This window comes from Glycine max, chromosome 2 (assembly GCF_000004515.6).
Source record: "Glycine max cultivar Williams 82 chromosome 2, Glycine_max_v4.0, whole genome shotgun sequence".
In the NCBI taxonomy this organism is placed as follows: Eukaryota; Viridiplantae; Streptophyta; class Magnoliopsida; order Fabales; family Fabaceae; genus Glycine; species Glycine max.
In genome coordinates this window covers 44,349,466-44,372,573 of record NC_016089.4, presented here as the reverse complement: position 1 = coordinate 44,372,573, position 23,108 = coordinate 44,349,466, and the positions used below count along the sequence as shown (strand labels likewise).

General features: G+C 31.7%; 1 protein-coding gene and 1 pseudogene across 1 annotated transcript; one reads left to right on the top strand and one right to left on the bottom strand.

Moving 5' to 3' along the window:
- Positions 1-394: 394 nt before the first annotated feature.
- LOC102664587 (probable LRR receptor-like serine/threonine-protein kinase At1g06840) lies at positions 395-19,137 on the bottom strand (annotated as a pseudogene).
- LOC100127361 (root phototropism protein 2-like) lies at positions 18,083-22,101 on the top strand. Its single transcript, NM_001358756.1, has 4 exons — positions 18,083-18,563; positions 18,716-18,785; positions 18,926-20,047; positions 21,343-22,101. The coding sequence occupies exons 1-4, from the start codon at positions 18,508-18,510 to the stop codon at positions 21,835-21,837; spliced, it is 1,743 nt and encodes a 580-aa protein (NP_001345685.1). The 5' UTR covers positions 18,083-18,507; the 3' UTR covers positions 21,838-22,101.
- The last annotated feature ends 1,007 nt before the right edge of the window (positions 22,102-23,108 follow it).

Below are 23,108 nucleotides of genomic sequence, written 5' to 3'. Positions count from 1 at the left end.
GAATTACTTTGTTTACGTTATATTCATAAGCAAGGACAAAAAATGGGGCTGAAAGAAAAGAGACTTCTTTTTATCTTATTTTAGGCCGCTCATCTAGTTCATCTTTGCCAACACTTTAAGGCTAAAGCCAAAAATTTCTCCACATATTCAGCAGCATAATACTCAATATGTTTATCAACAACCAAAAATATTCCACCAGATTGGTATGCTACATAAACATGAAAAAAAAAATTAAAGTGTTTGGTATTCTTTTATTTTCATATATTAGAGATAGGAAATGATTAAGGATATTAATGTAACAAATGAAACAAAATTACTTGGACATTATTGATGTTAGAATATTAAATATTAGCGTTCATGCTAGAATATTTAGTATAATATATTATATATGTTAAGTTGATCAGGCTACAAGTTAGCTACTGATTATTTATTCTGTGCTTAGCTTTTACATTATAATTAGCCTCTTGATTACTGCATTGGTTGGTTGTAATCAAGTCATAAATAAGAGATCAAGTGTGCATCCTGCATGTAAACACAACTTCTCTCAATAACTCTCTCCTTCAATAATCGAATTAAACTCAACCTATGTTAAATACTTACACAGAGCTCTTTAGATCAAAACCTTATATTAATAGTATAATGGTTAAACACTACAGCTGCAAACAATGTTTCCAACCAAACTAAAAGTATGAGGATGAGAATACAGACAGGTAGACATAACTGCTTAGCCTCACTCATGGACTGTATATATGCAGGTAAAGTATAATATGTTGCAGCAAAAATAAAGACAATTTTTTTTTTCATTTGGGTAATGTCCGACCAATATAAAAATGCAGTGTTATAGAAATAGAACTCTCCACTACAGTTTTACACATAACTGTTGCCACCGCTTGATCAAATCAAGATTATTAACAAGAGAAATCAAACCATGCGTGCCTAATAATATTTTCTCCAAGACTATAAACATCACTCTTGTCAGTCAATTTGTAAGTTAAGAAGTACTCTGGATCAAGATAACCCTGCATGTTTAAAACAGTGAACAAACAATATAGAATTAAATCAATGAACAGAAAAAATCAACCCTAACCAATATATAAAAATAATGTCCAATCAACTAGTTAGATATTTTTTCTATTTTGGTTTCAGAAGTCCATAAATCAAATTTATTTTAAAATTCTCTCTAGCAGTACAGTGCAAAATACGAACTACTAAAAAGTAGATGACTAAATCTAAGTATACTAGTAGACTGGTGATAAGCCTAAACAAGATGAAAGTCATTGGGTCCTATAAAGTTCTAATATTACATTGTCCTTTCTAAACAATCCAACAAAACTTTTCCTTCTCGAACATAAACCTCAAAATCTAGTCCTAGAAACCTTATCTTTCAAGTCTTTGATTTAGTGAAATTGTTCTACATTCAAAATTATTGGTTTTCCATCAACCAAACCAGAGAAGTTATAGTGATATGAGAAAATTTTATTAACTCTGCTGGTTTGGTGGATGTAGAGCTGCAAAATGTTTTTGTTAAGTATTTTTTGTACTTAACCAATGGATACATATGTCATAGATTATGAAAAAACAGATTATCAAACTCAGATCAAGTCCACCGGTCACAAAAAACTTAAGCCAAAAAAATTGAGCCTTGAACATAACCACTAATCGGTTACATAAAATATATATGTTTTCCTAGTCTAGGTCCTTTCTAGTGTGGAAGGAATTTTTTTGGGGTTTAAGGTTTAGGGTTTGGAGAGATTGGAGGACCTTCTTGAATTAATGCATCGTTCCACATTTTCCTTTTTTAAATTTTGTAGAATGGAGTCTCATACTTTAATAAGATTTCTAAATTCTAAAGTTACCCTGAATGCATACATGCTCAATTTTAGCAAAAGTAAATCCAGTTATGAAAACCATACCGGGGTCCCCTTTACCACTGTTGATACATGACCAGGTACATTTCCTTCAATATCTAGAACCGGGGCAAGTCGTGAAGGTCCAAAATCAGCTACTTTTGCTGTGTATCTAGAGTCCAATAATATATTGCTGGCCTTGACATCTCGGCGGAATATTGGAGGATTAGCTTCTGTGTGTTGATATAAAAGACCTTTAGCTGATCCTAGAGCAATCTTCAATCTCATGGAGATCTAAGAGGTTCTTTTGAGTTATCTATCATAAAACATTAAGCACCATAGTTCAGGCAGACAGCATAGAAAGACATTTTTGTAGTCATGCATTGCCAGTGTAAAATAATTTTACATAATCATTATTTGACTTTTAAGATGATTATTGTAAAAGTCAACAAACTTACCATACATGAAAATTTGTGATTGAATAATAATAGTGTAATATTATTTGACACTGTGAGTGCAGACCCCTTTTTCTCTTTTTTATTAAAAATAAAAATATCCAAGTCTCTTTGTACTTCAAATTGGAACAAGAAAGAGCAAGTAAAACTTATACCGGAAAAACAACATTTGTTGTTTCATGAAAAGGCCAACAGAAAAATGCAATGGGGACCAATTAGTTAATAGACAACACGGAAAATAAGAAAATAAGAGCATAAAATATACCAGAAAGGTGATTCCTTAACGCTCCATTTGACATATATTCGTAGACCAACATCTGCAAACCCAAAGAAAAAACTAAACTAGTCCAAAAGGAAACAATTAGATTTAAAGGAGAAATAGAATAAAAACAATTACAAGACAATAAGCAAAAGAATATGAATTTGGATTAACTTAACTTTCCTAGTTATATAGTTCAGAGAAATTTACTTCTTAACTATATGTCAAAATAACCATTGCCTCAAGATTCATTAAGAACAGACCTAGTTGTGTTTTTCTGCAGTGAATTCCTTCTTTTATTTAAAGTTATTCAGGCCAAGCTATGATCCTTATTTTAATGAAATATTTTTCAGAGAAATGCTAACAACATATTTCTTTAACAATTTTTATTATTGACTGAAATTTATGGAAAATCATAATTTTTGGGTCCCACTTCTTATTTAATTAGCTCCACTAATGATAGTTTCTAGTAAATTTTAACTAATAGTAGAGAGTTTGTTAGACAGACTGTGTTACTATCACTAGTATTTTTTATATCAGTTTTAATCAATATCCTACCCTGTTTTAGGATAAATCATGTCCTTCGTGGAGTGAGTCAATCAACACGAGACAGCAAGGCAATGTGTCTCGTAGAAAATGAATCACAAATCAAAGATAACTGAAAATTATAACAAATTCTTTTGAGTTTACATTTTTGGACTTTAAAACAAAAGTTACCTGTTCACCCTCTTGATCACAGTATCCAATCAGAGACACAAGGTTGCGATGATGTAGCCTTGATAGCAATTCTATTTCTGTAAGGAACTCCCTCTCACCTTGCAGTACGAACCCTCCTCTGCACGTTTTATGGCAACAACGGTGCCATCAGGAAGATGGCCTTTTAAACCTTCCCATAACCCCCCTGTCCAATTTGAGCAGACTCGCTAACATTGTTTGAAGCCAAAGCCATTTGATTGTAATCAAATGATCTTACACCATCAATTTTTACCAAGATCCTAGATGCTGTGAAAAATATAGAAGCCTTTTTTTATGATGTTTTTTAATCAGCTCATTTTTGACAAGTTGACAACTAATTGGATATGCTTATTGGTCAGTATCAGTAAATTCATAGTTCCATATGTTTTTTCACATTCCAACCTCCAAATACAGAATAAGAAGACATTAAATATAATAGAAAGATGAAAATTTTGAAGTTGAAAACAAAAAAAATTAGAAGAAAGTAAATTTACGAGAAGTGTATGTTTTATCTGTGGAGCTTATTGATGAATATTTGAACTGCAGTAACAATATATTTTTAAAAAAAAAAATGACAACATAAATAACATAAGACAAAGACAAGAACTGGAATGTTATAATTTCATGTGGTGGAAATCGTAATGCAGCTTCTTTGGGATAGCATAAAGGTATCTATTGTTGGAAGGTCTTAGTCTCAATACTTAAGGTACAATTTATAGATTTATTGGACAACTTTATTAAAGTCAATTGACTCTAAGATGAAATCTAATATCTGTTAAGAGAGCTAGTTCCATGTTCTATAATCCTATCTAGTATCTACCATATTCACTATCCTATCTAGTTGAACGTTCATTATACTTGTAATAGTGTTAAATACAGTGCGTTGGCATTGATGTACTAATTACTAAATATTTTCTCATCGTAGCATCATGTTTATTCATTGGAACAAACAATCTCATGATATTTATCTACCAAAAGAAATGCCCTTTAACGCAAGTCACGATATGATAAATTGCAAAAGAGAAGTACTAGTGTAGAACTTGTAAGAACTGATAACATATATTTTGAGGTTAAATTATATAGAAATTTATAATTTTTTTCTTCTAATTTTTTTTGAGTAAATAATTATTAAATTAACATTATTTAATTTTTGTACAAAAAATATTAAAAGTGATAAATTTATGATGTTTAGTGAGTAAAATAAAGCAAAAAAAAAAATAGGATAATTAAGGAAAGCAAGACTAATTAAGAAAAACAGGTTAATTTCGAGATCCGTTTAGCTAATCTAATATATAAAAGAAGAAGAGAGAAGAAAAAAAAACACATAAATTCCAAGAAAATATATTCATTATAGAAGGCAAAGGCTAGAGGATTTTTTCAATCACATCGTTTGGGCTCCTAGAATATGGAGCCCTTGGGGTTTTCTATTTTATTGTATTGAAAGGCCCAATGAATTGGGATTTCCCTATTGGGCCAGGTCATTTCGGAACAAGCGGATCATTTATGATGAAGAGGATGAGCTTCAAGAGAATGATTCAGAGTTCTTGCAAGGTGGAACCATGCAGTACCAGACACAAGATAGATCTTCCAAAGAACATGGCTTTTTTCGAATAAGCCAATTCATTTGGGACCCCGCGGATCCACTATTTTTCCTATTCAAAGATCAGTCTTTTGTCTCTGTGTTTTCAGATCGACAATTCTTTACAGATGAAGAGATGTCAAGGGAACTTCTTACTTCCCAAACAGATCTTCGAAGGAGAAACAAGCATTATGAGTCATTCATTTTCTCTATTCCCTTTGTTATTTTCTTCCCATGTACTGAATATTGCCCTCTTGTAATTGTAAAGTCTTCATGACAATGAGAGACTAAACTGTCTTTGGGAACTTGATAACCAACTACTCTTGATGTAATTTATTTTCCTATCTATTTATGAATATTATATTTACATTATCTTTTCTTGTGTTTAATATTATTGTTTTTGGTTTGATCACCCATTTTCATGATAAGTTTTAGTGATAGCGTTAGGAAACGTTATTTTTTGATAGAATTAGGAAAGAATATCTAAATAAAGTTATCCTTAGGGATAGGTTGATATTTGTTTAACATGTTATACATCTCTATTTTTAATGCAATTTACTATATTTTAGCTATGTAAAAGGATTTGGGAGAGAAAATAGATAAATTAGAATCTTTCATGCGGAGAACCAAAATTAAAGTATACTAGTAGATGTAGGTGTAAATTAAAATAATTATAAATAGAGAATTAACATTACATCAAGAAGTAGTTCTGGTAGGCTAAATTTTCAATATTCTCATCTTCTGAATTTAACTTCTATACTAATTGGTTTTTCTTTTCCTTTTTGTTTTTAATTAATTAATTTAAATTCTTGTTTAATTTCTCCTTTTGTTTGATTTAATTTTATACCAATTTAAATTACTATTTCCTCGTAACTTTTTCAAATCAATTTTCTTTTAATCTCTTTTATTAATAAAATATTTATCTACCTAAATACAAATAAAATCTGTATGAATTCAACACTCGAATTTTTGTTTTAACTTTACTACTTAGAATGAATTAATACACTTGTCAATCCATCATCACGAACACATATGAAAAAAAACATAAAAATAATATCACAACAATTTCTTTTTTCACATCATGTTTGTTGGCTATATCTCCCCGACAAAGAGGGGTGTTGAAATTTGAAGAATAATATTTATTCTGAAATCCAACCAAGTTACTAACTAACTCAATTATAGGATGAACAGTTAACTATACAGAGCAGTTCAGTGATGTTTTTAATTTTCACACTGAACTGATAATTTTGTTTCATCTAAGATAAGCAACAAAATATGTTGTTTCAACGAAAATGTTATGAATGCTAAAAGGAAATAAACTAGAAGACCCAATGTAATGGTTTGAGTGGAAAGCTCAACTATCAGGGTTCTTTATGGGAAATTTTTTCGTTGCTATTTGTTGATATGCAGATAGACTAGAAAGCCTTGCTTAGGGTTCTTAATGCTCATTATTGAAACAGTAATTCTCTGTTTTTGAGGATATCTTATCTACACTATAATTATAATTACCATCTTTTATTCCTAATAAAGTATCTTTCTATTAAAAACAAAGGAAATTCAACATATATCATTCACTTCTTTCAGAAACCAATTTATTATAGCAGCATTCTTGAGAATTTGATAATCCATGCCAACAGAAATAGTCTCAAAAGGCTAATGTGAAAGCATTATGAATATTTTGAATGGTGATAAAAGAAAATTAGATTTAGAACATAATTCAGTCAAAATAAGATTATGTGCAAGAATAACTACATTTCTGATTGTGACAGAGCTAGAGCACTGAAGACATTTCAAAGAGGAAAAAATAATAGGCTAGTTCACTCATTATAAGGTACTCACCATTACGCTGTCTGGAAAGTGCACCATAATCTCTCAGGCGTGTTCTCAATATAAGAATGGAACCAGTTGCGGATAATGTAACTGCACATGCAATTGCACCTAAGACTATTCCAGCCAGTGCCCCTTTGCTTATCCATGAACTTGGAGAGGGGGAAATCACTGCAACAATAATAAAGCAGTATATGAGTACAAGTGACCAAACTTAAAAACAGTTTGAAAATATTATATTCCATATATGGATGTCTATAGCAGCTTATTCATTTATTAGTCATAGTGACATTAATCCATTTTTTAACTGGTTTTGTTTAGAGTTTCTTTTAACTTAAAAACAAATCTGGAGCAAACATTGCACCTCAATATTATATTATGGTCTTGGAATTTCTAAAGAATTTGAATAAACAAATCAAAATATGCTTGAATTTCGGAAGCAATCAAACAGGTGTCAACCCATCCAGAATATCAGAAATTGATAAATGTTGACAAAATGGACATGAAGATAGCTTCAGAGCAGTCACATATCAAATTGCAATATAAGCAAAAACTTAGTAACACAATTTTTGCAATTTTGACTTGTAAAGCACAAATTATACTTGAGAAAACTGATTTATTTTTGTTGGGCTCATATTTTATGGGCTAGACAAAATGATAGAGTAAAGCATAAATATCACTTGTTGTTGAGTTACGAAGAGGTTTGGGGTGCAAGTAAAGCCCGTGATATACTCAATATTATATATTATCATGTAATCCTATTGTTTATAATAAGAAATAGGCACAATTGTCGAACCTCGCTAAATCTCTTATGTTTGCGTATGTGTGTGTGATTTCTCATACCCTTTAGAATTTCAGTTATTATTGCTAACAATTGGTATCAAATGATGCTTAACTCTAAGGCCAAATTCGAAGTGGGGAAGTTCGATGAAATTGGAAATTTCAGACTGTGGCAGAGATGAGTTAAGGATTTGTTGGCACAATAAGGTCTTCTGAAGGCGTTGCACGAATCAAAGACTAGTAATATGGAAGCTTTGGATTGGGAGGAGTTGCAATAGAGGGTTGTAGCAACCATATGCTTGTGTTTGGCAGATCGAGGTCCTCTATCATGTGATGGAGTTTAAGTCTCCGAGGAGGTATGGAAGAAATTGAAGAGTCAATACATGTCGAAATCGTTGATGAACAAATTGTATCTGAAACAGAAACTGTATGGGATGAAGATGCAAGAGAGTTCGAATCTCCAACAGTATGTGAATGCCTTCAATCAGATTACCAACGATCAGGCAAGGCTGGATGTAAGATTGAGGACAAGTATAAGACATTTATTATGTTGTGTTCTTTGCTTTCTTCTTATGAACATTTGGTGACAATGTACAAGAAAGACTCACTCAATGAATCTGGCGGCAATATAGGCTGCACTTATGTCTCACTCTCTATGAAGACAAAATGTAGTGGGAGTTCGCAAGGCGATGGTCTATATGTGAAGGGGAAACAGGAACATGGAAGGACACAAGGCAAGGGTTCTGTTGGTAGGCAAAGGAAGAAGTCCAAGTCTAGAGAATGCAAGAAAACAATGGAGTGCTACAAATGCAACCAGAAGAGGGCATTTCTAGAGGGTTTGCCCAGAGGTGAAGAAAACTGGTGAAGGGACATCTCACTTAGCAAATGTGGCAGATTGACGATTCAGACTACTACAATGAAGGACATGTTCTCTCTAGTTCATGCAATTGGTTGACAAATGCATGGATTATTGATTCCAGATGTTCTTACCATATGACTCCCAACAGGGAGTGGTTTCACCACATACATGTCAGACAATTTTGGCAATGTCTATATGGGTAACGATAAGTGTGTGCTATTGTTGGAATGATACAGGTGTTGATTGCTATGGATGATGGTGGAGTGAGAACGTTGTGTGATGTCCAACATATCCCTGAGTTACGGAAGAATTTGATCTCACTTCATACCTTACAGGCCAATGGTTTCATTAATAGAACTAATGGAGATCAGAATAACCTCAGAGTGTATAAGGGGGCATTGATTGTGATGAAAGCAGAATAGACATTAAGAAACATTTACGAGCTACTAGGAAGTATAGTTGTACACCAAGTTGCATTTGTTGAATCTGATAATGATGCTACCAAATTGTGACACATGCATTTGGGTCATCTCAGTGTCCGTGGGATGGAGAAGCTTCATAAGCGAGAACTCTTCAAAGGAGTTCAGAGTTGAAAGTTAGACTTATGTGAGTATTGTGTGCTTGGGAAAAATAACAGAGTGTGGTTTAATGTTGTGAAACATACCACCAAGAGGATTCTAGATTATGTGCATACTAATGTGTGGGATCCTATTAGAGATTTGTTTTTGGGTGGTTCTCATTATTTTGTGACATTAATTGATGATTTTTCTCGAAGGTTTGGGTGTACTTCATAAAATAGAAATCTAAAATCTTTGAAAAGTTCAAGTTCTGGAAGGCTGAGGTGGAGAACCAAACGGGCAGAAAGATCAAGTACTTGAGGTCTGATAATGGTACAGAATACACAAATTCACGATTCTAAATATTTTGTAAGGAACATGGCATTCAAAGATATTTCTCAGTGTGGAAAACACCACAACAAAATGGTATTCCAAAGAGAATGAATAGGTCTCTTACTGAAAAGGTCTGGTGTCTAAGGTTGCAAGTTTACCATTCTATAGGTTTTTGGGCAGAAGCAGTGAATATGGCATACTACCTACTCAGCCAATCACCAAGAGCATCATTGGATAGAAAAGTTGCAAAGTTTGGATAGATAACCCTATTGATTTTAATAATTTGAGAATATTTGGGTGTCCTACTTTTGTGCATATATCTAGTGATGAGAGATCTAAACTTGATCCAAAGTCAAAAAAGTGTGTTTTCGTAGGTTATTTCAAAGGTGTGAAGTAGTTCAAGTTTTGGGATTCAGTTTCTAAAAAAAAAATTAATCAGCAGGGATGCAATGTTTGATGAGCAGTTGATATTACCAAAGATAGTTGATACAACTATGTTAGTGTCTGATGGAGCTTCCTCTAACTCCATGGAGGTTCAGGTGGACCTAAAGTACCTATCAGTGATTCCTGAGAAAGCAGAACCATGCAGTTAACTTACCAAATCATAAGAGGACCTGAAAAATCATTTCTCTAATTGTTACTAATTAAAATTATTCTTTTGTTTTACCATTTTGCATTGGAGGAATTATGTACATATAATACACTTATTTCTATTCTTTTTTTTTTTTTTGGATAGGCAAAACAAGTGCATTAAAAAATAGTATAAAAGATACTCTATTTTTTTAACCATGATAATTAAGATTTGTGACTGGATCTTCAATAGGTCTCCAAAATATTCTACAAGAGGTACACTAAGTTCCTAACCATATACAAAAGCAAAGTCATCAAAAGGAAGTGGAAATACTCTTATTTCTATTCTTGATTATATCACTGAAAAATTGTGTCTCAAAAATAATATTTATACGAACGTACTACTTGCAATTGTAGTCAAGTTAATATAAAAAATTAAAAAAAAAAACAAAACCTCATTACTACAAAAAAAAAAAGACATTTAACATCAATTAAAAATTTCTAACATTTGTTTTGAATCATTGTTGAGGATCCAACACTTTCAACATGGTACCTTAAATGGATGCAGAAAGTATGTCAAAATATGTAAGTCTTTCAACTTTTAATATCAATTGTGATTTTTACCAATATAGAAAATACTTATATAGCATCCATTTTGTAAAACATTGATGTTGTAAGGTGCTTTACATTAGTTCGAGTAAGAATCAATGCAGAATATATCAGTTTTTTTAAAAAATAAAAAATAAATGACTTTCTACGTTAGGTACCAATGTTTCAGTGATTTTTTTATAGAAAGACATCTTGACAATAATCATGGCCTAAAATATAGGTTTACAATGCAATACAAAGGAAAAACAATTGCAATAAGAAATATTATGCATTAAAATAATTTGTAATAAAATAATCAAAAGTTAATTATTAAGATTAGTGTACAATAAGAATAAGAAAACGTTATTCCGCAAAACTTTCTACATAAGCATAGGAACATTTTGGAACCCATGAAGAAGCCATGCTAAGGTTAATTGAGAAAGAGTAGTGCAATCTTGATTAGAAGCCAAGTGTCCAAGTCATTTTTATCCATCTGCATCATAGATTATTAGAAGCCAAGTCACCTAGACATTGTTTTTCATTGAATTTTTCATAGTTTGTCTTATTTATAGTTGAGATTTATGGATAGTCTAGGGGGGCGCTTTTTATGTATAGTTAGAATATTAAATATTTAAATTTGGGTCAAACTAAAAAACGAAAGGATAAGGTGAATTGATGGATATGGAAAGGTTTAGCAATACAGGCCAAATTTTGCCTAGTTGGATAAGAGGCACCACACAGATATCCCTGTCCAACGTGTACTATCATTCTATCAATCTCTGTCCAACTTGCGGTAGAAAAATGATAGAACTTAAGAACTCAATTTAGTTGCCAAAAGCAACGTTGTATAAGAACAAACAACTATTCCTGGCTTCAAACTTAGAAGGGAGGGAAGCAAAAGAGAACAAAGAAAGAAGAAACAATATCAGGCTCCAAACCTTCGACACTGATAGGACAAGAGGAATGCCCTAAACGCATAAGCAAATGGCCAAATGTTCATAAGTGCTCATTGCTCCATAACTTAAAGTTCAACATCACGTCATTAAAATTCATGAGAGTTCATTATGGGAAGGCTTGGCTTATCATTCTTAACCGTTGCACATACACTATATATATATATATAGACACACACACACATTAAGAATATATATCTTTCAACCAACAATTGAATTAGTCTTAATTTCTTATAAATGTAAAACACCACCAAAGTTAGTTTTTGCCACTTTCAACAAAATATTTTTCATATACTATAATACTAATTAATTAAACCTAAGTCGATCAACATGCTTAACACATATAAACATCATAACTTTGTTAAAATCTCTTTGATATAAAATTTCGGGTTCTGCTTTAATTCATACATAGCATATGTAACTTTCATTGCTTTGCATGTCTGTCGGTGGCTTAAGATGAATATGGAGTTTATAAGGTTGTCTGATTGCAATAAGAGATTGTTATCCACGAGAATATCCAGTTCAGATAGGTTCTGTGTTGGAATTTAGATAAATATTGACCACACTTTCATGTCCATGATATATTATATGAAATTTAAGAGAAAAATTCAACTAATTTAATTAATTTTCCGTAATATATTATATATATTTATTTTAGTTTAAAATCTAAATTCAATTGATTGAAATTAGATTCATTTTTTGTTTTCTAAAATATTAATATATAGTTTGATTAAATTCATCATAACATAAAAATTCAATTTCATCAAAAGCAATATAAATTAATTCATTGAAACACGTCAAAATAAAAATGTAAATTTTAAATGTAATTTCAGTTAACTGTCAATCTTAATATTTCTTAGCTTGAATAAAAAAATATGCATTAGTGAAATTATTTTTAAATTAGATCTTTTATACAATTATATTTTTTATTTTAATCTCTAAATTATGATAATATGAATATTCTGTTAATATTTATAATTTTATTTAACGACTGTATATGAATATTTCATTGACAAAATACGTTTAATTTATTATAATCCTTTCGAGAACACACAAAAAGAAGGCTGTGGCCATGAAAGCATACAAACAGATATTTTCCGGGAGAATTACCTTTGAAAGTAAAATATCTAATGAGATATATTTAGCTGGCATGCATGATGTGATATCGTGGAAGATAATTGTCATATGAATCATCATCCAAATAAATGTTCTTTTTCTTTTCTTACCGGCCGGTTTAGATAGAAATGTTTAATTCAATTATGAATTGGATTCGATCATTTTGCAGGATCGGAAGAAATGTTCTTTTTTTACCTAGTATCTAGATTGGATCGATGACCAATTCAATTTTTAAAACACTAGCTAGCTAGTTTCAATCTTGACTAACAATCACTTGGTTAATTTTTATTTATTCAATGGCTCGAATGGTAAAACCAAAAGTAGTATGCCAATTTTTATCTCTAGAATTAATGTGCTTACCAAGCCATGCATCCAAGTCATCTACGGGATATGAATCCTGTAGATCTTAAGAAAGGGGAGTAACCACACATACCTTGCTAAGCCACAATCTTTGAGGGCATGTTGTTGACCACCAACCCAATGCAAGGCGGGTTAGCTTATGTGGGTTGCAGGTTACATCCATCAGGGCTAAGAAAAACCTTTATTCAATTCAATATTCTAAATTGTTGCCTAAACCCAACCCTATAAGTGAATATGGTTCAGTGGAAAAGAATGAAAAAAAATCAAATATCAAATAGAGAATAAATATTTAAATTAAAGTAAAGAGAAAGAAGTGTGGATTCTCACTAAATAATAATAAAAAATTCTCATTTCACACCTATTTGAACACAATCAAATCATGACAATGCAAGTGGTAGACTTTTCAGGTTGGTCAAACTTTTTTTTTTAATGCAAGGAAAGTGTCTAATTGTGAGAGGTGAAAACATTTAATAATTACAGTCAAATTAAAATAGATAATTTATATAAAAAACTTATTTAAGAATGTATTAAAATGTAGAGTTTCAAGTCAAAAGATAAAGTGCATGTATATTAGGAATTAATTTTTATCACTAAGGTTTAGGTAGCTTAAATGCAAAGTGAAATATTGTATTTTACTAGATGAACCTTAGTTAAATGAATGCATTGAAAGTTATTTTTGTTTCAACTTTTAAAAGAACTTATTTATTATAGTTGATGACAATTTTCACTATAAATAGAGAAGAGATTTAGTGAAGAAAAATCGCATGGAGAGAGAGTGTGTTTGAAGAGATATTGTGAAGCAAAGTATCTTTATGTGAGAGTGTTATTATTTCTTGTAATCATTGAGTGAGTTACTCGGATTTGTAGAATAATACACAGTTTGGGTGAATTACAATCTTATAATTATTTTTGTGATAGTAAAATATTTTTGAGACGGTTTCATGGACATAGGCAAGAGGTGCCTAAATTCTTGTGTTTTTTATTATTTTTTATACGATGTAATATTTGTTGTGTTCTCACGATCTTTGTGGGTGTGAATAATTTTGTTTGTGAGAGCATTAACTATCCTAACATAAAACCCTCACATCCACCATTAAATCTCCAAAGATTCACTAAAAAAAATGAAATCTATGGAAAAGATCTAAATTATTATGATCTAAAATATCATGACTTTTCTTTAAGTACGTAATTAACCCATGTGACAACGAGAACGGTGATTGTGGCAAGAAAAATGGTCATAATGATGGTGATGACCACTAGTTCACTGCTATCATCATAATCTTTATTGGTGTCATAATTGTTATTGTTATCATCATTAATTATGACCACAATGATTATTATCATATATTTGATTATCATCATTGTTACCCCTATCATTATGACTGACGAAAACAACAAATATAACATTGATGATCATCATGGTTGTCATTACTATTATTATCGTCATAATCATTGAAACTATCACTATCATAATTATTATTGACATTATCGTCATTGTTACTATCACCATATTCTTACTAGTCACATATATAATATATTAGTAGTATATATATATATATATATATATACATGTGTGTAAAATAGACAATATACAAAGTCACGTCCAATCTCTTATATGTGTTTTGGTTGTAGTTGCTTTTTTTTCAATTGTAATTAATGTTATTTTGGAGTTTTGCTTGTATGTCAAAATCAATCGCACTTGATTTTTCGTTTTAGCCACTTTTTTCTCTCTTTACTGTTTTTTACTCCTTCAAAATAAGAGAAACTATGTTAGAAATTGAAAAATATATCCTAAAAAAACTAATTCAATACGGACAAAGTATATTTAGTTTAAGATAGAAAGTGAAAAGGAAAATGAAAAAAAATAACAAAATGGTTTTTAGTATAGGAAAAAATGAAAGAAAAAAATACTTTTTTACTATTATTTAGTTGTGTAGTAACTGAATATATATATATATATATATATATATATATAATGAGAACAATTTGAGTTTTTTTTCTTGAAAAAAACACGCTCATTCCACCTTTAACTTTTCTCTTTACTTTTTTGAGAAGAAACACAAAAAAATAATATTGTACTATTATAAATTATTTATGAATCGGTAATAATCATATATATTGGTACGTAGTATACACAATCAATCAAAAATCATAGTTATTATAATTTTTAAGATAGTTATAAGATAATTATTATAAAATTTAATAAATTTATATATATATATATATATATATATAATATTTTGTGATTAAATAATAGTATATAAAAAATATTTTTTAAATTAAATTATTATGTATGAGAAATACTAATAACACTATCTATTCTATACTTTGTGATTTATTAAAATTTATAAAACATCATCAATTTTAATGAATATTACTACTCCAAAATTGATAGTTTTTAATAATTACCATCCAATAAGAGAGTGTCAGGAAGAATTTCATCCAATCACATCTCTAAAAATCATATAAGAAAAACGGTGTATAAATATGATAATAATTAATAATGGATAAGAAAGATGGTGGAGACCCACGGAGACAAGGTGGAGTGAAAGGATGACGTGGCGGATCTGTATCCTAGTATCAGAGATGCTGTCGATATTGAAGCATCACAGCCACTCGTTTGATTGAGTGGCGGAGACACGCTGCCCTAACTCAACAAACAATTTGTTGCGTTCACAATTCAACCTGATACATGCATTTGCATGTTCCCGTTTCAATTCCTAGCTCCCATCCCATGCACTTCACGTCCCATCGCCATCTTCCACCGAATGCTTCATTATTATTTTTTAATTGTGTCTTGAATTTTCTAAATGTTAAACTTAGGGTTGAATTGATTTTAATGTGCATAGTATAATCACTTAGAATGATTTAAAAATTTAACTATATATAGTTAGGTTTAAAACTAATTAATGGATCCTTAATCAATAGAACGATTTAAAACAATAAAACGAATGGATCCCTAATCTCATGTTAGGTTTAAATTAAAGTGTTCACATCCTTTAGAAAAAGAGAGATAAAAAGAAAAGAGAAAATGATAAATTTTATTAATGATATGATAATTTAAAAAATTAATAAAGAGAGAGAAAGTGGATGGAGTAATTATATGATTAATTCATGTTGGTATATTTAAAACTAATTCTAATTAGATTCAATTGTTTTAAACGATCTATTAATATTTTGATTTTATAATTTTTTTATAAGATCTTTAGATTTACTGATATAAGGAATATATATATATATATATATATATATATATATATATATATATATATATATATATATATATATATAATTTTGTACGTATATTGCTCCTAATCACTTAAATTTACAACTTTTAATTCTATATATACTATATTTTTGTAAGTATAGGAAGATCACATATTATATATACATGCATGCACATATATAGTAATTTGATAAAATTCCAAAATCTTGTATGGTAATTTTAAGTAGCTAGTAGCCAGAATGTATTATAGAACTAATAACTAATAGGTATATATATGATCGACCAAAAATTAAGTTTAAAGGAAATATAAATATAATTTTTTCATTTTTTTTTGTTTATATTTTAAAATAATATTTTCTGAATATATATCTTCTTTCTAAGTTTCCTTGCAAATTAAGCTAGATCTCTCTACTGCGTTGTTGTTTTTAGCTTTGAGTTTTATATGGTGCTCAAGAATTGGTATGAATTTTCTTTTCCTGACATTAAATTTGAACATATAACATCAAGCTCCAGACTGCTGGCCTACATTTAATTGCTTTTGGTTTACATATTTTCTTTTTATCACTTTTGATACTTCATCGAGCTAGGATAATTAACGAGAGGAACATTTTGTCACACTCAATGTTTTAAATTCATGATGAGGTGGGCATTATCTTAAGACGTGTTACATTACGTGCGAGTCCATAAACCGATGGCACATGATTAAAGTGAACTCATGTTTTGTTATTATTTGCTCCCTCAATGATTAGTTTAAAGCTTAACCTCAAAATCATATCAGTTATTAGCTCATTATTGAGGAGGTGAAATAACGAAGCATAATAACAGAGTATTAAAGACAAAATCTAACAAGATGGAGATGGTAAAACGAAAATAGATAATGTTGTCGCAAGGACTTAATGAATGAAATGACTCCCCGAAATAATATGTATGCAAGGGTTTTTTCTTTTCGTCTTTTTTTCCTTTCTTGTGTGTGTGTGCCTATATTGACAACCACCAACTTTCGGCAATCAATAGCGTTTTTATTTGAAGCTTCAACAATGGAATTCCCTAATGTTTTTCTTTGTTTTATTTGTTAATAAAAAAACATTCATTTATCTTTTTTGAATCAGTAATAACTAGTAAACCAGCCCGTGTGTACTCTAATTTAGGCAAGCAGTATTGAACAAACTGTATCATTTAATTTCCAAGCTCCCATATGCAAAATTATGTGAAGAAAAGCTACACGCCGGAATTAAACCTAAACTTTAAAGAATCAATTTCTGTAAGTTTAAAAACGGAAAATTAATGCAGATTGAAGAAAATGGAAACAGGTAAGAAAGTAAGATAACCTCAGTCAAAGAGCAGAACAAAAATTTTGAGTAGCTACCAAAAAAACTGTCGTTGTTAAATGTCAATTTCAAACTTCCCACTTGCATGGAAGCAGCTAGCTAGCGGATTAACCGTATGGTTCGGCTTTGCGGTCCATAGCCTATGAAGTATGAACATGCGTTGAGTTCAAAACGGCAAATGGTTACTTCTCACAAGCTGCACCTAGCATCGGACTTATTGCTGAATATTGTGTCCCTGACTGTGACCGTTAACTAAAATACATACTGAAAAATTATTAGATAATCTTACACTATTTTGTGTTAATGATTTTAATCTTTTATGTGACATCTATCCAAGTTACAATTATGAAGAAGAATTAATAATACGTAATTAGATGTTGCGTAGAAATTATTTAAGATTATAATTATTATCTGAATCACCAAATAATGTTTTCTAAAATTGGAAAATTAAAGACACCATTATCCTATATAATAAATTTTTATAGGATAAAGTGTGTTTTAGTTTCTCTAAATATTTTTTTAATGTTAATTATAGTCCTTATAAAGATTTAATATATTTTTATTTCTTTTATTCATTTAGAAGGTAAAAACATATGCTTTTAGTCCATGATGAAGAACTAAAATTACTTTAAGTAAATAAGGAGTAAAAGTATTAAATTTTTATATAGAAACTAAAATTAATGTTGTAAAATATTTTGATGGGGCAAAAATCATATGTTACCCATTTTTATAGCACCTTCATAATTTACTTTTTTCCCTTATCTTGTCAAATTAACTATTTGATCACATGCATGCTCACTTTTGTTTTTTCTCTTCATATCTATTAACAGTCTTACTCCCTTTTCGAATAAAAAAAAAATATGAACTGTCCTAAAGATTTATGGTAAGTATGACACTCTCAGCTCAAAAAGGAATCACTTTAATGGAAGGATAAATAAGATAACAACAAGTGAGGAAAAAGAAAACATGACAGACATGGACCACAGTCACAAACTCAACTCATGACAAGATAACAATCATAACAGGGATCAAAAATCCCCTTATAACAACAGCTAAGAACACCATATAATAACATGCTGTTACTCTCAAACCCCTAATCCAATTCAGACCACGAAAAAACCAACTACATCAGCTCATGGCAACCCCCAACCCCACCAGATTCTCCCTTGCCATGGAGAGAACCGGGCAATGGTAAACACCCACACCACTCCTTCATTTTCAATCTCAAGCTTAATCAATTATTCCATTCTTCTCCATTGCACAACTTCATGAATCAGTTAATCAAATGTGTTTATGCTATAGTTCTTATAAGAATCAATTTCATGTATCAATTGTTATTGCAGGGTTTTCTCCCCAGAAATCCCCACCGATGTTATTGTTGCAGTTGGACAAACCAATTTTTCTCTCCACAAGGTACCAACATATATTGTTGTATATTTTGTTGATAACTTGTTCGTATATTCGTGGTTCGTGGTTCGTGATTGATCGTGATTATTCTTTGTGCATGATTTTGTGTGTTAAAATTTAATTAAGTATGGAATATGTTATTACAGTTTATTCTGGCGGCGAAGAGTAACTACGTCAGAAAAGTGATAATGGAATCAGAGGAGAGTGACCTAACAAGAATAGAGATTTCCGACATACCTGGAGGATCAGAAGCTTTTGAGAAAGCGGCGAAGTTCTGTTACGGCGTTAACTTCGAGATCACGGTTCACAACGTGGCGGCGCTGCACTGCGCCGCTGTGTTCCTCCAGATGACCGACGAGTATTGCGACGGAAACCTCGCCGGAAGGACGGAGGATTTTCTCTCTCAGGTCGGCCTCTCCACGCTCCACAGCGCCGTCGCGGTTCTCAAATCCTGCCAAAAGATTCTCCCCTTCGCCGCCGAGGTCAACGTCGTTGACCGCTGCGTTGAGGTCATCAGCTGCAAGGCTTGCAACGAGGCGAATTTTCCGAGCCAGTCGCCGCCGAACTGGTGGACGGAAGAGCTCGCCGTGCTCGACGTGGATTCCTTCGCGAAGGTGATCGCCGCGATGAAGCAGCGTGGCGCGAAGTACCTAACCGTCGCCGGAGCTTTGATTACGTACACCGAACGCGCGCTGAGGGAGCTCGTCAGGGATCACTCCGGCGGCGGAAGAGGAATCCGGTCACCGGAATCCGGAGACTCCGATTCGGAGTCGAAAAGAAGCGAACAGCGCGAGCTTCTGCAGGCTATCGTTCCTCTCTTTCCGACGGAGAAAGCCGCGTTTCCGATCAACTTCCTCTGCTGCCTCTTGCGGTGTGCGATCTACCTCCGCGCGTCGAGCGCGTGCAAGCGCGAGCTGGAGAAGCGCGTGACGGAGATTCTCGAGCACGTGACCGTCGACGACCTCCTCGTGCTCACGTTCTCCTACGACGGCGAGAGGCTCTTGGATCTGGACAGCGTGAGGAGAATTATCTCCGGTTTTGTGGAGAGGGAGAAGGGCACGACGGTGTTCAACGCCGGCGTCAACTTCAACGAGGACTTCTCCGCCGCGATGCAGCGCGTGGCCAAAACCGTCGACTCGTACCTCGCTGAGATCGCCGCGTACGCCGAACTCTCCATCTCGAAATTCAACGGCATCGCCATCCTCATTCCCAAAGGCGCGAGAAAATCCGACGACGATCTATACCGCGCCGTCGATATCTACCTCAAGGTACAGAATTAGCATAATCAGGTTCCTAAACTGGATTAACGATCTATATAGCATATTTTTCTCAAATTACATCCCATATTTTTTTTATATTACTTTTATCACCACGTCAAAATATGCAAGCAAATTAAATTATTTTAACATGTTTATTAAATGTCTAATAACAAATTAACAATTAAGCATTTGAATAGATTTTTTTTTTTTAAGATAATAAAATAGTTGACTTTTACATCATTGTTGTTAGCATAACTCTTCATTATTGTTAAATATTTAATAACAAAATTAACAATAGAAATGATTAGGAACAGGTCCAATAACCCACCAATCAAACAACTCAATATACTCACAAAAATTAAACTAAAAAAGAAAAAGAATAAAAAGTATTAACACATGTGTACGTTCAATTTAGAGGAAAAAAAAGAAAAAAAAAAGAAAAATGTTAAAATATTTTTAGGTTAAAAATAATATCATATTTTTTTATGGAGTTAAAAGAAAGATAAGAATATTTTAGACATAAATTTTCATTTAAAGTCATGTGATTAGTATGTGTTTATTTTTTATTAAACGGTGTTTAGTAAAATGGAATTTGGGTGTAATATGAGTTAAATAATTAATGAATTTTTTGTAGGATGAAAAAAAATAAAAGATGTTATGTGCAATAAAATTTGGAAAAAAATGAGGAAATATGAGTATAATTTATTAAGAAAATATCACTCCTATGTAATTCTTGAAATAATTACAATATATAAATAGTCTCAAGAGTATCAGTTTAGTCCTTACATCAATACATTTTATTAATATTTAGAAACTAATTAGAAGGATTTTTTTAATATTGAGAAATTGTTTAGCACGATTTTAGTATTTAAAATTTCACTTATATATATTTTTATTTTTAAGAACTATTTAAAAGAGTGAGTAATGTTTTAAAAATGAAATTCATGGTTTATTCTCTTTTTTTGTCAGATCCATGGTTTATTCTAAACTATTTGCTTAGTTCTATATATTTTTTTCTAATTTAAGTTCTAGTATCAAATTTTACTTCAAACCCATGTTTAAAAATAAACTTTAATTTGATATCACCACTAGCACCCAAATAAGAATACATGGTGATGTAAAATTGGTACAATAATTTTCTACCTGTGATAAATTCACATAAAAAGCTGTGTAAAAACTGAAAATTGAAAGAGGTACTATACTTAAGAAGTAAAATTTAAAATGAGAAGTGTATAATGAATAATTTAACTTGACCTAAAACTAACTAACTAGTGAAGTAATTAACTAACTTTACAACGTTGCAGGTGCACCCGAACCTGGACGAGATAGAGAAGGAGAAAGTGTGCAGTGTATTGGACACGTTAAAACTGTCCTACGAGGCGCGTGTGCACGCGTCGAAGAACAAGCGTTTGCCGCTACAGATCGTGCTTCACGCGCTGTACTACGACCAACTACAAATAAGGAGCGGTACGGCGGCGGACAAGCAAGCTGTGGTGGCGGCGGCGGAGAAAAAACAGCTGCAAGCTGACGTGTCCTTGGTGAGGGAGAACGAGGAGCTGCGGTCGGAGCTGATGAAGATGAAAATGTTCATTTCCGATTTGCAGAAGAATGTTCACGGAACGTCGTCGTCTGGGAGGGAGAATATTGGGCCCACTAAAAAGCCCACGTTCTTCTCGTCCATGTCCAAGAAACTGAGCAAGTTGAACCCGTTCAAGAATGGGTCTAAGGACACGTCACACATCGACGATGCCCCTGTGGACTTGACCAAGCCCAGAAAGAGAAGGTTCTCCATTTCCTAGATTTGCTTTCCTTAGTCAATTCCAAGCTTTGTCAAAAAGAATTTTAAATTTTTTGAAGTAATTACGTTTTCTCTCTTGATTGTTAATTTTTTTCATGAAAGTGTCAATTTGTAATTAAGAAAAAAGTGAGACGTGATTGGATTTCTTAAATTAGATTTGTTCATATCTGTATGTTAAGATGTATTTGATCTGGATATATAGGAACATCCTAGTTTCAATATGAATTAATGAGAATTATAATAAAAATGCTTTGAGTCGTGCTAACTTTTGGGTCTACTCGATATTTCGTAACTTTTAGGGTGTGTTTTGTTTTATGTCTATACACCTTTTTTTATTGAGGAAAATTTCTGTTTATACACCTAATCGGATTTTTTCTTTTTAAAGAACACTGCATTTACTTAGAGCATGTTTGGTTTAATTACCATGCAACTAAAAATGCAAAAGGAAGAGTGTAGATGTTTTTATAAAAGTCCTTTTGCTACCAATGTTCATTTGCAATGATAAACCAAATAATATTTGTTAATTTTCTTTTTTGGTTGAAGTAAATGCTATTCTCCTCAAAATGTCCGCTGAATCTAAAGCTACTAATTCCATGCTTTTCCAATTAAAAAAAAGATGGTTGGAAGCATTTTAAGTTTCAACATGTATCAGACAATAGTATTGCTAACTTTCTTAAGGTAAACTAATAAATTTGGTATAAATACTTAGAGGGAGAGCTTTGTAAGAATACCTATAATCTAGACAAAAAATAAATCCAGTATAAAAATTTGGACGTGGTTGAAACTCTTCTGGTTTCATCCTCTTCTCCACTACCATGGTGGCATAGCATCGCATCGCATCGCAACAATGTATGGTGGCCTGTAGGATTTCTTGTTTTAAATGTTTGACTGATTCCACTACTCTTTTATTTATTAATTTTAGTTTCTTTTCTTTGTTGATTTTTTTTATAGGATAGAAGTTTGTAGCAAAGTTCATTTGTATTATAGCCAGAGATCGACCATAGAATAAGGGGAAAAGTATATATATATATATATAAACTTAATGAGTAAATTGTATCAAGCTATGAATTATATATATTGGGAACTTTTCTATGCAGATACTATTTAATTAACGAAATAACTAGCAACATTTGAAAAGCATCATACTCCTCACTCCTCAGAGATGAGCATAAGCACATTCCTTCGAGTACGGAAAATAATAAGCAACTAAATTTTTGTTTTTTTAATATCTACAAAAGATGAACCACTTCTCCAAGTTCATCTCTTTTTTTT